This window comes from Gekko japonicus, unplaced genomic scaffold (assembly GCF_001447785.1).
Source record: "Gekko japonicus isolate JY-2015 unplaced genomic scaffold, Gekko_japonicus_V1.1 scaffold284, whole genome shotgun sequence".
NCBI lineage: Eukaryota > Metazoa > Chordata > Lepidosauria > Squamata > Gekkonidae > Gekko > Gekko japonicus.
In genome coordinates, this window is record NW_015172012.1 from 183,898 (window position 1) to 198,410 (window position 14,513).

Consider the following 14,513-nt stretch of genomic DNA (forward strand, 5'->3'; position numbering starts at 1 on the left):
GGGGAGGGAAATACAGGGAAAATGAGATGTTCCTTTCAAGTCCTTGGAGGTCTTCCATTTATCTTTTTATGATCAGAGAAACAATACAAACTGTATGTGTGGAAAACTTGTACTAGAAACATGAACGTAATACTACTGACATAGAAGTTATGTTATCATTCCTTTGTTTTGATTTGTATCCTATCTTATCAGAAAGACTCAGGGTGATAATAGTACATGTCGGAACATTAATAGTATCACATTAATAGTTTCTTCCAATGGAACTTCAGCCCATGCCATTTGCAAGGACTATACTTTAACCATAATCTTCATTACATGAGTCTTGTGTACAAATAAGTTCCAGTGATGACAGTGGGATTTCCTTCTGTGGTTAGGGATAGAGGGTAATACAGTGGGGTTAGTATTTATACAGTGCTTTAGACTGTTCACTGTGCTTCAGAGCCATAATTGTCCCAATCTCAGTAGTATTGTCTAAATGCTGTAGGAACTTCATGTTGATTGTACCAGCTGGGAAGGTGGACTGGATGTGTAATCCCCCACACCAAACATCTGACTGGTATGGTTACCAGTGCTGATTATCTGACAGTCGCATACAAACAGTCCTAGCTGCTGGAGGCATGCACATTTGAGCCTGAGCAATGTCCGTCTTAAAACTATACTGCATAAACTTAAAACTATCTGCATATTTCAGAGAGTTTTTCACTTATAACTCCTCCGTCGTGATGCTCCCATATTCCAGGAGCAGCATGGGGAGGCATTTCAGGGTACAACAGGAGGGGGAAAGTGGGAGAGTCATGCTTCAGTGCACATAAGTCTTTCCTTATTTTTAGACAGGATTCAAATTTTTAGACAGGATCCAACCCAGTGACTTGCCTACATTCCCTTTGTGCATTCATGGCAAACACAGTGTTTGAACCTAGGTATTCCTGGTTCACAGTTCAGTTGCTTAGCTGGTATGCCACAGTAGCTCCCTGTTTATATTTTTAACTATAACATCTTCTTACGTGTCCTTTTAGTAGTAGTAGTAGTAGTAGTAGTAGTAGTAGTAGTAGTAGTAGTAGTAGGACTAAAATAGTATTCTTTATCATCTAGAAGTGGAGAAGCCTAGATCACAGAATCATAGGATTGGAAGTAACCTCCAGGGTCATCTAGTCCAATCCCCTGCACAATGCAGGAAATTCACAAATATGTCCCCCCACACTCCCAGTAACCACTGTTCCACACCCACAAGATGACAAAAACCTCCAGGATCTCCAGCCAAACTGGCCTGGAGAAAAATTGCTTCCTGACCCCAAATTGGTGATCAGCATTTCCCTGGGCGTGTAGGAAAGGGCCACAAAAACGAAGCACTGATGCAATTCTTCCTGCCCTCCCTCTCATGATCTGCCTAAGTTCACAAAATCAGCATTGCTGATAGATGGCCATGTAGCCTCTGTTTGAAAACCTCCAAAGAAGGAGAGCCCACCACCTCCTGAGGAAGCCTCTTCCACTAGGAACTGCTTTAACTGTCAGGAAGTTCTTCCTAATGTTTAGCCGGAAACTCTTTTGATTTAATTTCAACCTGTTGTTCCCGTATCAACCTTCTGGGGCAACAGAAGACAACTCCATACCATCCTGTAGATGAAAGTAGTAGTAGTAGTAGTAGTAGTAGGACTAAAATAGTATTCTTTATCATCTAGAAGTGGAGAAGCCTAGATCACAGAATCATAGGATTGGAAGTAACCTCCAGGGTCATCTAGTCCAATCCCCTGCACAATGCAGGAAATTCACAAATATGTCCCCCCACACTCCCAGTAACCACTGTTCCACACCCACAAGATGACAAAAACCTCCAGGATCTCCAGCCAAACTGGCCTGGAGAAAAATTGCTTCCTGACCCCAAATTGGTGATCAGCATTTCCCTGGGCGTGTAGGAAAGGGCCACAAAAACGAAGCACTGATGCAATTCTTCCTGCCCTCCCTCTCATGATCTGCCTAAGTTCACAAAATCAGCATTGCTGATTTACCCCCATTCCCATCAGCTAGAAATAACATGGAAGAAAAGATGGTTGTGGTACACATAGTCAAGTACCCAAGAGAAGCAAGATGCCTCCCAACTTGTCAAGTGAAGACAAGCTGAAACATTGGATGACTCTACAGAGCCATACAGCTCGGAGAAACATCTCTACAAGATGACCTTGCAAAGGCAAAACCCCCTGCAATGTAAAAGACATCACTGGAGACCAATATAATTGGAATGGAATCAGATGTAGCTGAAAACTGAAGCACAGCTGCACACATCAAACTGCTTTGCAGGGGAGGAACAACCCTGTAAAGAATAACGAAGGCCTTCTCAGTTCTAAACAATACCATACAGGATAGATCATCTTGGTAGTGGAAAGTGCCTTCAAGTCATAGTCAACTTATGGTGATCCCATGGAGTTTACAAGGCAAGAGAAATCCAGAGTTAGTTTGCCATTGCTTACCTCCATGTTAAGACACTGGTATCCTCTGGAGATCTCCCAGGCCTGTAGCTACCGCAGGGCCCAGGGGGCCTGCCCCCCATGGTTTTTACAGGCCGCTCCCCAACCCTTGGCTCCACCACCATCCCCCTGCTGCCATCTCTGCCTTCAGCCCAGCGGCCCATGACTCTGTGCTGCCTGCTGCTGCCCCGGCCATCCTTGCTGCTGCTGGGAGGTCAGAGTGGAGGGCTGCTGAGCAGGGACACCTGCCACCCACCACACCTCCCTCCTGGGTGCCTGCCTGCCTGCCTCCCTGTCATGGCCAGCTGGGCTCCCACAAGGAGGAAGAGGCACCCTGCTCTCTCCCCCTCCCCAGCCTCTGCCACTGGAGACCAGCCCGGGGGGCTTCTCTCCTCACTGCCTTGGGAGCAGGTCATGTGGGGCAGGCTTGGTTGTGGCCTTTCTCTCTCCACCCCTCCCAGCAGTACCGCACAGACATATAATGTAGTTGCACTAGCAGGTGAAGTGGTAGTTGATGCTGACAGGCACAGCCGGGTAGCGACTCCTGCCTCAGCAACTCGCCACGGGATGGGTGCCCCCAGCACCACATGCAGAAGGGCGCCAGACTGCTCCAGAAGGTGCCAAGAGGGCGCAGCAGGAGGCAGAGCAGCTGGCCGGGAACCGAGTCCATGGTGAGCCTTCTTGCGGTGTGGTCTGCCTGGGCCTGGGGAGCCCTTTGCCGCCTTTTTAACAAGTTCTACTGGGGCGCATGTGACCGGGGGCACTGTGGAGGGAAAAGACCGGTTTCACTTTCCTTTACCGAAAAGCAAAACTTTGCTTGGGCTCTGAAGGTGTGCAATGGTTGCAAGGCGACCCTCCCCAAAACTCGGTCACCCATTCAAGCCTATAGTTGCAGGTGAACCACCCAGGAAGGGCTGCCCCCTTTCAGAAGCATTCAGGCCAGGAGAGTGAGGTGGTAAATGGATTGCACCACAGCAGGCTGCATGGCAGCCCCCCCGAGCAAAACATTGGCCCCCCAAACAAAACGTTGTTAGCTATGGGGCTGTAGTCTATGTCTACAGCATTCCCCTGATCCAGCAAGATAGTAACTTTCTCAAAAAAAGAGATAAGGTTAATCTGACATGACTTGTTCTTGAGAAACCCATGCTTGCTCTTAGTAATCACAACTGTCCTTTCTAAATGCTCAAGGACTGTCTGTTTGATGATTTGTTCTAAAACATTCCCAGGTATAAATGTCAAGCTGATAGGATCCCCCTTTTCCCCCTTCTTGAAGATGGGAACAACATTTGCCCACCTCCAATCTTCTGGTACCTCACCTGTTCTTCAAGAATTCTCAAAAATAATGGGCAGAGGCTCAGAAATTACATCCATGAGTTCTTTTAGTACCCTTGGATGCAGTTCATCTGGCCCTAAGGACTTAGTTTCATTTAAAGAAACTAGGTGTTTATGTAGTACCCCATGCCGATCCTTGGCTGCAACTCCCTTCCGTCATCGTGTGTTCTGTTTTTGGCATGTTGATCACCATTTCCCTTGTAAGAGAAGACTGAGGAAAAGTAGGAACTGAGCAGTTCTGCCCTCTCTTCATCACCTGTTATAATTTCACTTTCCTGTCTCTGCAGTGGACCTACCATGTCCTTGCTCTTTTTCTTACTTTGAACATGAGAACCTTTTTGTTGTTGTTGTTTTTAGCATCTCTCACTAGCCTAAGCTCATACTGAGCTTTTAACTTTCCTAACTCTCTCGCTAGCAGGAGTCTTCTGGGACTGGAATGACAGGCCCCAAAGTGGAATGATAACCCCTAGGGCTAGCAGGAGTCTTCTGGGACTGGAATGACAGTCCCTGGGGGTAGCAGGAGTCTTCTGGGACTGGAATGACAGCCCCTAGGGGTAGCAGGAGTCTTCTGGGAATAGAATGACTACCCTTGGGGGTAGTAGGAGTGTTCTGGGACTGGAAAGACAGGCCCCAGAGTGGAATGATAGCCCCTGGGGTAGCAGATGTGATCTGGGAGTGGAATGACAGGCCCCACAATGGAATGACATCCCCTGGTAGGAGCAGGAGTGTTCTGGGAGTGGAATGACAGGCCTGACAGTGGAATGACAGCACCTGGGAATAGCAAATGTGTTCTGAGGGTGAAATGCCATGCCCCACAGTGGAATGCATCTGCCACCCCCAGGGGCTGTCATTCCAGTCCCAGAACACATCTGCTACCCCCAGGGGCTGTCATTCCACTGTGGGGCCTGTCATTCCACTCCCAGAGCAGTGTATTTGGGACCAGAGATCTTAATGGAAAATCCATTCCACATTTTCTTTGCAACTCTTCTTGAGCTTTAATTATTTCAATGGAGCCAATGCAAGTCAATTAGCATTCCTGGCTCCCATTATTTCCAATGGGCCTTCAAGTCTCTCCCATCGTTTCCAATGGGCAATCCTGTCCTTCCTGCCTTCAAGTCTCTCCCATTGTTTCCAATGGGCAATCTTGTCCTTCCTTTTAGTACATCTGGAGAGATGGTACCTGAATAAGCCTTGGTCTTAAAGATGCCACTGGACTCTTTTGGGGTGCTAGCTATGTGGGGGACACACAGATCTGCCCTCACAGAGGAGGGAGAGATTCTACTTGAATAAGCCTTAAGAACATAAGAACATAAGAGACACCAATGTTGGATCAGGCCAAAGGCCCATCCAGTCCAACACTCTGTGTCACACAGTGGCCAGAAATACCAGTGCCATCAGGAGGTCCAGCAGTGGGGGGCATGTCTAGTGCTGCCCTGTTAGAACTCAGTTTCCAATTTTTTTTTGCCTCAACAGAGAAATAATAATAATATGCACAGAAAACGGGCAGCGTCTGAGTCCCCAAAGCACAAGCTCCGACACCATTTGCTCCATTTCCCCACTTCGCCTCCACTTGGGAGGTGGCTTTGGTTTTGTGCGCACTTTCTTTGGTTCCCGCAGCAGCCTCTGGTTGATGATTCAGGGACAGTGTACCTTTGGCTTTAGTTCTGAGGGGATATATGTTGGAGATTGCCTGGCAGCTGTCTGGGCTGTGGCTCCCGGGTCCCCGGTTAAAATCCCCCTTCCCTATTGTGTGCCTCCTTCTCCTTCACTCAAGACTGTCCCTTCCATATCAAATTCCAAAAGAGTCTTCCTGTTCAGTGTATGCAGATTTCTCCTGATAGCATTCAAGTGAAACCTTACTCCTAGTAGAATTAACATCCTCAGGAATCTTCACCTTTTATGGTGGGGGCGGACACAAAGCAAACACTAAAGAGAATGAACGAGGCCAGCTACGGCCGGGAAGGAAGTGGCGACACAAAGTGAGGGAAGGCAGTCATTTGTAAAAGTACCTTCGACGACACCCCCCCCCATTAATGAAAAGGGACTTATGCCTGAAGAAACACAGGCTTGAACTGAAAGGCTGCCTCCCTGTGCTTGCTTACGTAGGAGTTAAGCCCCGTTGCACTGAGTAGGGCTTTCTTCATCATAAACTTGCCTGGGTGTCAAATCTCTCACACAAGTCGCCAGCCCTGTGGATCCTAGCAAGACTCAGGAGCGAACACAGACCCTTTCCCCGCCCTTCCTAAGTGGCACTTATTTGTGGCTTCCTTGTGTTGTGATGGGAAGGAAGCATCCTTGGTTTCGGTGTGCTTTTGTTTCCGAGGAGGTCTGCGCTTGGGGGAAGGGCAGCATAGCCCCAGTTTGTCCTGTGCACGGGGCGACATAAGCCTCGTCAGCTGGGGGAGGGCACCTATCCAGGACTAGCAGCCCCCCCGACATGAAATTTTCCCCTTGCTTGCCCACATTTTGTCTTGGGTGGGGCTGACAAACATGGGGGGGGAGGACGGGAGTGATGGTGCAGACGAGCAAGCGGCTTTCCAAGGGGGGTGGCTCAGGCAGACCTTTCCCCAGGCCTCATGCTGAGGCGCGGGCTGGGAAAAGCAAGGGGTGGGCGGGCAAGCAACTTACCATACTTCTTCTTTTTTCTCCAGAGCTGCTGGGAGCAGGGGGAAGCCGAGGATGGGGCAAGAAGGCCTTCCCCGGGGTGCCACACCTCTGGGTGGCCCAGGGGAAGCTGAGGATGGGATGGGAGAGCTGCTGGGAGCAGGGGCCAGGGGTTGGTCATATACCCCCCCCCCGGGCTCCTCACTCCCAGAGCGCCGCTCCTGTGCGCTCCCCCTCCAACTGACCCCTGGTAATGCCTATTAGGTCATAATCCCCTTCCTGTATTAGAACTTCAAGTTTCCCCTGCTTGTTTCCCATACTCTGCACATTAGTGTAGAGACCTGGGAATCCATGTTTTATTCACCCTGAGGTTTTTGTTTCTGTACTTACCTGTGAGTTAATGTTACGTAGCATACGTGCCACACCCCGCTAAACTTTAGAGTTCTTATGTGATGATATTATTGTTAGTGGACTTTGGCACACTCAGGTGGCATTCAAACTATCTTTGCTGTCTTTTCCACTGTTTGTCTCAAAGGCCATATTCTTGTAATGGCTACATGCTGGCAAACGTCCTTTATTGAGTCACCTTGACAAACCAATTTCGACCGTACTAGTAACTATGCATAGCAGCAAACACTAATATAGTCTATTGTCCGACTTTCCAGGTGCTTCTGAAACAAAGTCAGTTATACTGGGTATTATTCCCCGGATTCGTGGTGGAAACAATGACTCAGTCAGCAGGCTCTTGGGAAGCTGGCATGCCAATGTATATCGTTACTGGGGGAGGTCATTAAAACTTAATCCCGCCATTATTGATTTTGAGGTAAGCCTTTTCTTTCAGATGGAGAAGCTCCCCATTTCTAACGGATTGAAAGTGTACTAGACCAGATCATTTTATATTTTATTGTGAGTCCCATCTTAGAACAAGATTAAATTTAATGGGCCACTGATTTCCTGACCTTATCCCTATTTCACAATGGGGAGATGCATTTTATTTAGCAATGTCTTCAGAAGTGATAGAGATAAGAAGTGGAGTCCAACTCCAGTACTGATGGTTAAGTTTATTGCATCATGGTCCTGCCTAAACTGTCAAGGCAAACCTTTAAATAGGCATATTAATCAATGTTTTATTATATTTGGAAAAGGAAAATAATGAGTTCTGCAATTTTTTTCAAAATATCCAATGAAGCTGTAAAGCTTTTCCAAATGGAGATTCATTTACACAGAGAAGAAATGTATGCTGTAGAACAGTGGTAGAACACAAGCTGTGCATGTGGGAAGTAATACAGTTTACACAGATTCCACAGGCTGGGGCTGGGGTCACTACCCTCTAATCACAGTCAAACGTGAATTGCGAGTTCTCCTTGATTGTTGTGTACATGGTGCCAATTTGGATTGGAATGTGATGTGGTGTGTGTGGAGAAGGAGCTTCAGCTCCCCCTGCAACATTTTCCTGACCTGACACGGTCCTGGAAAGGTGCTGTTTGGCCCACTGGGGAAACCTCCATGTTCCCTGGAATACCTGTTGGTTTTCTCACTAGGCCAAACCACACCCCTGGGACCATTTCAGGTTGAAAAAATGGCCCAGAGGATAAAGCTACAGCCTCTTCTCTGCACATGTTACAGCAGTTGCAATCCAGATCAGATACTGCACACACAGGAACAGAGTCCACAGTCCACATCTAACTGTTACACAGGGCAGGAAGGGAATGAAAGGCTCCACTGTGATCTGTTTGCTCCCCCCCCACACACACACACACAAACAAATGTGAAGAGAGGCTTGAGCACGTACTTTGAGATAACAATTTGGTTTGATTTAGCTTCTTGAACTTGATACCAGTTGCTGATCCATGATGTAAGGATATAGTGATTGTCCTGCCCTTTTGTTTCAGTTTCATGGATCATAATTCCACATTCCCCATTTCAGCACCATAGACACCAGTTAATGAGGTTGAACTATAACAACCCAAGCCTGTTCATTTTTTACTAATTGATAAAGTTCCCCATATGGTGGAAAAGACAAATGAAGGGATCAGGAAGGAGCAGAGGGTAATCTGATACCATACCACCACCATAACACATTGCTGATTTTTACAAGATACTATGTAGGGAGTTAGCCACTAGTGTAATTGCTTTAGTGGAGAATGGAGGAGTCAGTGCTGTTCTTTAAATTTCTGGGTAAAGAGAAAAATGTCTGGGAGATCTCATACTTGCTACATCTGTGCAAAAAAAATGAAACTCTTTGGGGTAATTTATTGGTTGGCAGTGATGCCACTTCATTTCCTTTTCTCGTGTCTAGCTAACAAGCATAGTTTCTGATTTCAGCAGCAGAAGGTATCAAATTTGGTTTGGAAGCAGAAATTATCCTTGCGATTAGCAAGACTAAGGAAAATGACAGATTGTATGGTTGTTTTTTTAAAGAAAAATCAACTAATGAGAAAAGACACTCGGCTCTTCCTGTGTATTCTGTGAGCAAATTCCCCATTAACGCCAGATACAGCTCTCTCCTGTTTACCTTGTTGTCACTCTGTAACCTTTCAGTGGCTGTTCCTGGATGCTTTGCCAGTGCGTTCAGTTTGGAGTGGATTCAAGCACCCAATAATTACTTATGTCCACTTCAATGTCCTCTTATCTGCGACTCACTGTTGTTTGCCAAAGAGTCTTGTGCTAATATTATTTCAAAGCATCATTTCCCAAGGCCATGTAGGAGCCCTCACATGGTAATCTTTTGCCTTAGTGAATTCCCGGAAGCAAAACCTCAGCAAACAGACTGCCCTATACAATGTCAGGCATTCTGACAGCTGTATGCACTGTGCTTATCTGCGTCCCTTCACTGTCCCTACCTTGGTCTTGCAGCCCCCTCTTTATTCTCAGATAGGTGAAGACCTCTAGGGAAGCAATGTGCATATTAATGGTCTGACTGTAGAGTAGGGAGTGTATGTAGAGTGGGGAACAGATATTTTCCCCAATCATATTGGCCGCAATGTTTCCCACCCACCCCTGTTGTTCTGCAGCAAGTGACCTAGGGTGATTTCCCACAAGCGCTGCTCCGCGCTCACTCCTCCCTTTTGCCCCGATGGTATGTGTCAATTTCACACAAGCTGCTGCGCGGCCCCATGTTGCCCTGCAGCTTTGTGCGATTTTCCCCGCGTCTACTCAATCCTCAAAAAACAGGATTGAGTAGACGTGGGGAAAATCACACGAAGCTGCGGGGCAAAATGCAGTCAGGCAATAGCTTGTGTGAAATTGACACGTACCATCGGGCCAAAGAGAAGAGTGAGCGAGGAGCAGCGCTTGTGGGAAATCACCCCTAGATTTTCAGAATGAATAGTCTCTGTCTTTACTGTGTAAGCCCCTTTATGCAGTAAACCCACTCTCTTTGCTTGTGGCACATTTGGGTTTGGGTTGCAAAGCTGACTTAGTAGATGCCGGATCTGGCCTTGGATGTGAGTTCCATGTGGCCTTTCAGAAATGCCTTTAGCCACTGACAGATGCACCACAATGTTTCTGATCAGCATTCATTTCCTGCAGTACCACATTAGGTGCACAGCTACCTCATGGGAGAATGGTTCCCTGGTATAACAGTGATGTGGAACCTGGGGACAATGAGTGGGGTGGGGGAAGATATACAAACAATTTCTTCAAGAATACTCCAAATTTATATAATCCCAGAAACTCGATACAACTTCTTTTCAGCTCTACAGATCTATCCATATAGCCCTCTTTGTCAGTGAGGCAGCTGCCCCAGGCCCTGTACTGGGGGCACACCACCCTAAAAACCCCAGGTACATTGTGTGATGTGGGGATGAACTGCCAAGCCAAAAGCCAAGCCCCTCAGCTGCATAGCACAGGGAACAGGTGCCTGGCTACCCAGAGAAGACCTTTAGCCACACAGTGCAGGGGGTGACCTTCACAGCCTAGCGCCACACAGCTTGCTAGACTGGGTGGGCTGGCTCTTTCTCGCTCCCTCCTTTGGGGAGGTGGGGCCAGGTGTGGTGATTCTGGGGTGCCATCCCCTACATCTCCTCCACTTCCAACTTAAGGAAACAAGAACTGATGAAGTTAGCTGATAAGCAGGTGACTTTCCAGCTAACGGCTCCAAGACCAGACTTGATTATAGTCACTGGTCAAAGACAGTAGGGTGTAGGAAGTTTCATTGGCAGATTCAGGTCAGTGCAGTGGTAATACAGGGATCTTTGTAACCAGTTCTGCCTTTCACCATGCATTATTTTGAGAGGAGACTTAACCAGGATTAGAATAAAAAGGAAACATGGACAATTAGGCCTAATTCAGAAGACCAAAATAGTGTTTTGTGCTCAGTGCCTGAGTAAGCCATTCACTCCTCTACATGCCAGAGAAGTATGCTTCATAAAAATATCTGCTCCCCTAATAACATTCTTTATCAATCTTTCATTCCACCAAGTGAATTATTGCAGTATCATCCTTACTGTTCATGTAGACCTGTAAATTCCAATTGTTTAGTTTTTAGGAAATTTATTTACAAAAAATTAGGGCATTTTTATGCTTCTTCTCCAGAATCCTGCTTCAGGAAGCTTATGAGTATAAACAATGCCATAAAGCATAAAACCTGAAGCTGTCATCATAGCGTTTCCAGTGATTCCTAGAGCTACCCCTTTTCACTTCTGGGTAGCTCTAGGAATCACCAAGAACTCTATAGTAAGAACAAGGCCTAATTTTTCTTTTTAGTGAAACCTGGCAGCAGGGAATCCCCCTAACCAAGCCCTGATAGTAGCCTGGTCACCACATTTTCAACCAATTGAAGTTTTTGACCATTTTCAAAGGCAGCACCTTATAGAGTGAATTATAGTAATTTAATATGGATGTGATCAGAACATGGATCACTGTGGACAGAGTAGTCACCACCCACTTGAGCACCTTGCCCAAGAATGGAATGTTAGCCACTGGGCAATAGTTATTCAGGTCACTGGGGACACATTTAAAGCATTGAATGAATGTGGTACTTTATGCCAGTGGTTCCAAAAGTGTTTGCTCTACATTTAACAATAAAGTGTTCATTTTCTTTTGAATTCAACCTCTGCTATACTGTCCCTCTCACACGCTACAAAGAATGAGCAATGTAAGACCCATGAGCCACGTCCTGCCTCCAAAGATTTTCCCCACAGTCCATTCTACACTGTGCTGTTGCCACCAGTTGACTATCTTTAGATTACTCATTGGGGGAGGGTGTAGGCTGTTTCTAAGGTGGTTGGTGGTTCATTACCATGGTGGTTCTTAAGTGGCTTTTAAGCCACCCACAGTCTACTCCCTAGATCCCATACCAAAATGGTTTTCACGTCACTATTTAGGAATTGCAACTTTGTTCTGACTACCCTTTTGCAGTTTTCTGAACACCCAAATTTGATGTGCCAACAATCTCTCTTTCTATTATTTACAGCTACAGCCCATATATGAAATACTGCATAGGACCAATCTTGCCCATACTGAAACCAAAAGGCAAAATTTGAAAAGGGCTTTGGGTGAATACTTAACTGAGTTCAATGCTTGCCGCTGTAGTCCTTGCCTTAACAATGGTCAGCCAATGCTGATGAAGTCCTCCTGCATTTGTGAGTGCCAACAAGGCTCTCAGAGTGCAGCATGCGAGAACACGAGGTGGACAGGTAAGGTGACATCGCTGAAGAAACGTTTTACTCTAACTTAAATAAAGGGGTACCTTTCCAAATCTACCCATCAGTCAACATCTCCCTCTGGTGCTTTCGATCATGTACGTGCTGGGCAGCCTAAAAGCCTTCTACAGGAATAAAATTAACAGCTCAGGTGATTATGATAAGTAAGCCAGGTTAAGCAAAGACAGTTTTAGAAGCAGCAAATGTGCCTGTATTGTAATTCATGCCAGAGACTGCAAGAAATGAGCCAAAGAATGACACCAACTGAATGCAAATGTACAGCCCAATCCTTTGCAGTTAGGGTATATTGCATGCAGCTAGGAGTATTTCTACTGCTGCCATTCTGTTTATTAAGAAGGGCTGATGGCATGTTTGTTTCTATTACCTCCCCCTTCATCAGCAGAGCCACTTGTGGGATGTGGGAAATCACTAAAGCTTGCTCTGTCAAGCAGTGCACTGGAGCAGTTCCTTATAAATAATTCCCATTAGGTCCTTTATAAATGTGAACTGCAAACATACAAAGAACAGGAGTAGAACTTACCAGAAAGGAGAAGGACCCTTGAGAAGGCTGATCCTTCCTTCTCACTAAAAAACAAAATCTGACTAGTATACACACAGAGAATGAATGGGATTTAGTGATTCCCTTCTTCTAAGTGTGCATCTTCACCAAAAAGCAACAAGGTTAACAATAACATGTAATTTCCTGTACAAAATCACTACCCATGAGGTGATCACAGGCCAGAAAGGGGAGAAAACTGTAATTTCTGCTACATGATTTTTAAATTAATGTACTAATGCCCATACTGTTTGTATTTATTTTATAGTTTTAATGTTTTTACAATGTCATATATCACCCAGATTGGGTGATTCAGAAGAAGAAAATAATAATGATGATGATGATGATGATGATGATGATGATGATGATGATGATGATGATGATGATGATGATGATATCTTTTTGCATAGTATACTCTAGGGATAGAATCACACATTACTGTAATCATGTGACCATCTCTAAGATCAGCAGTCCCACTTGTCTTCTCTCTTTGCTATAAAAATAATGCTACCACATAGGTAATATTATATGAATGTGCTTTTGAGTTTCCCTGTCCCCCACCTGAGTCCATTGGGCTGCTGCCTGTGGTAGAGGGGACAAACACAATAAATATTTTAATCTTTAAGATGTCCCCAAAATACTATGCTGTTTTTGTTTTATGAGGTTGACATGGCTAGCTTTTGAAATTTGAGTCTATTAGTTAGCAGAGTTTTGTAGTCATCCCTGGCATCCTTGTATAGTTAAGAGGGTCAATAGATCCAAAACTTCTATCCCATGAATAGTAGAGACTTCATTCAATATCAGGAGCCTTCCACTGGTGCGAGGAGCCTTGTTCCAGTAGAAGAAACTTATTCCACTGGTGGAAGGTGCCTGCCATCCAAGGAAGATTCCATTGCTAGTGGAATAGAAACTTTGGCTCCAACCTGAGATCACTGTCATATTTTATACCAATGTAACAATTTCATACTATTAATAGAGTAATTGTGTAAATCCTAAGCTGTAGTATCACCTGGTTTTCTAATAATGGATTGTTCTGTCATAGGTCATCCAGTACATGGTATGTGGACTTGCTGGTCACCATGGACTCCTTGTCAATCTCAGTCTCGAAGGCGAACCAGGCAGTGCACTAACCCTTCTCCTCAAAATGGTGGAACAGCATGTGCAGGCAGAAATGAACTAACGGAGGCATGCTAACAGCATAGCATGAGTGAATTAGTAGGTTCTGCTGCCAAAGGGGAAAAAATGTATGTTTGTGTGATGATTCATGCAGTTTCATATGTCTGATATGCTCCTAGGAAATGCTCTAACATAGTGAAATAAAAAGTAAGATTCTTGAGGACTAGCTGCACTGCGCAAAAGTATCAGCAGCAAACCCCCCCCCCCAAGAATGGCTACACCAGTAGGCAGGAAAAAAATGTAGAAAAACAGGTTCAAGGTGAAAAAAATTATTTAGTTATTGAGGAGCCCTACACATTTTGCGATTCACTTTGTCAGGGGATCATTTACAAAATAATTCACTTTCCACTTTGAGAAGTAAGATGAGCATCTTATTGCTCAAGGTGGAAAGTGATATCATACGGTATAGCTACCCATAAAGGTACCCATATATTTTATCCCTGTTCAAAATGCAATGGAATTTTCTTGGGTGAATCTTCAAGGTGACTAGCCTTCTAGGTCTTCACTCCCTATAAAAAAGTCTGAGCATGGTGTACTTCTCTTTCTTTTGTATCTTTCTTTCCATGTGGTACAACAAACCCTTTTGAATCCCAGAATTCAATGCAAGCGCTTGGACTGTCAAATGAACATACATATGAAATTCTGGAAATAGATATGAATTTATTTTCTAAGAAGTGAATAAATCCAAATATTAGATTGAATAAGGCGAATAAAGCATTTTAAAACAACACAAGTCAT

The 14,513-nt window shown here is 45.3% G+C and overlaps 1 protein-coding gene across 1 annotated transcript in view; it reads left to right on the top strand.

Moving 5' to 3' along the window:
- Window positions 1-13,971, top strand: part of C8A (complement component 8, alpha polypeptide) — a 60,450-nt gene extending 46,479 nt beyond the window's left edge. Inside the window, exons 9-12 of the mRNA XM_015420264.1 lie at window positions 6,297-6,303; window positions 7,064-7,221; window positions 11,815-12,037; window positions 13,642-13,971. Of these exons, the coding sequence (XP_015275750.1) occupies window positions 6,297-6,303; window positions 7,064-7,221; window positions 11,815-12,037; window positions 13,642-13,793 (540 nt within the window). The 3' untranslated portion in view covers window positions 13,794-13,971. The remainder of the gene's footprint in view (window positions 1-6,296; window positions 6,304-7,063; window positions 7,222-11,814; window positions 12,038-13,641) is intronic.
- Window positions 13,972-14,513: the final 542 nt, after the last annotated feature.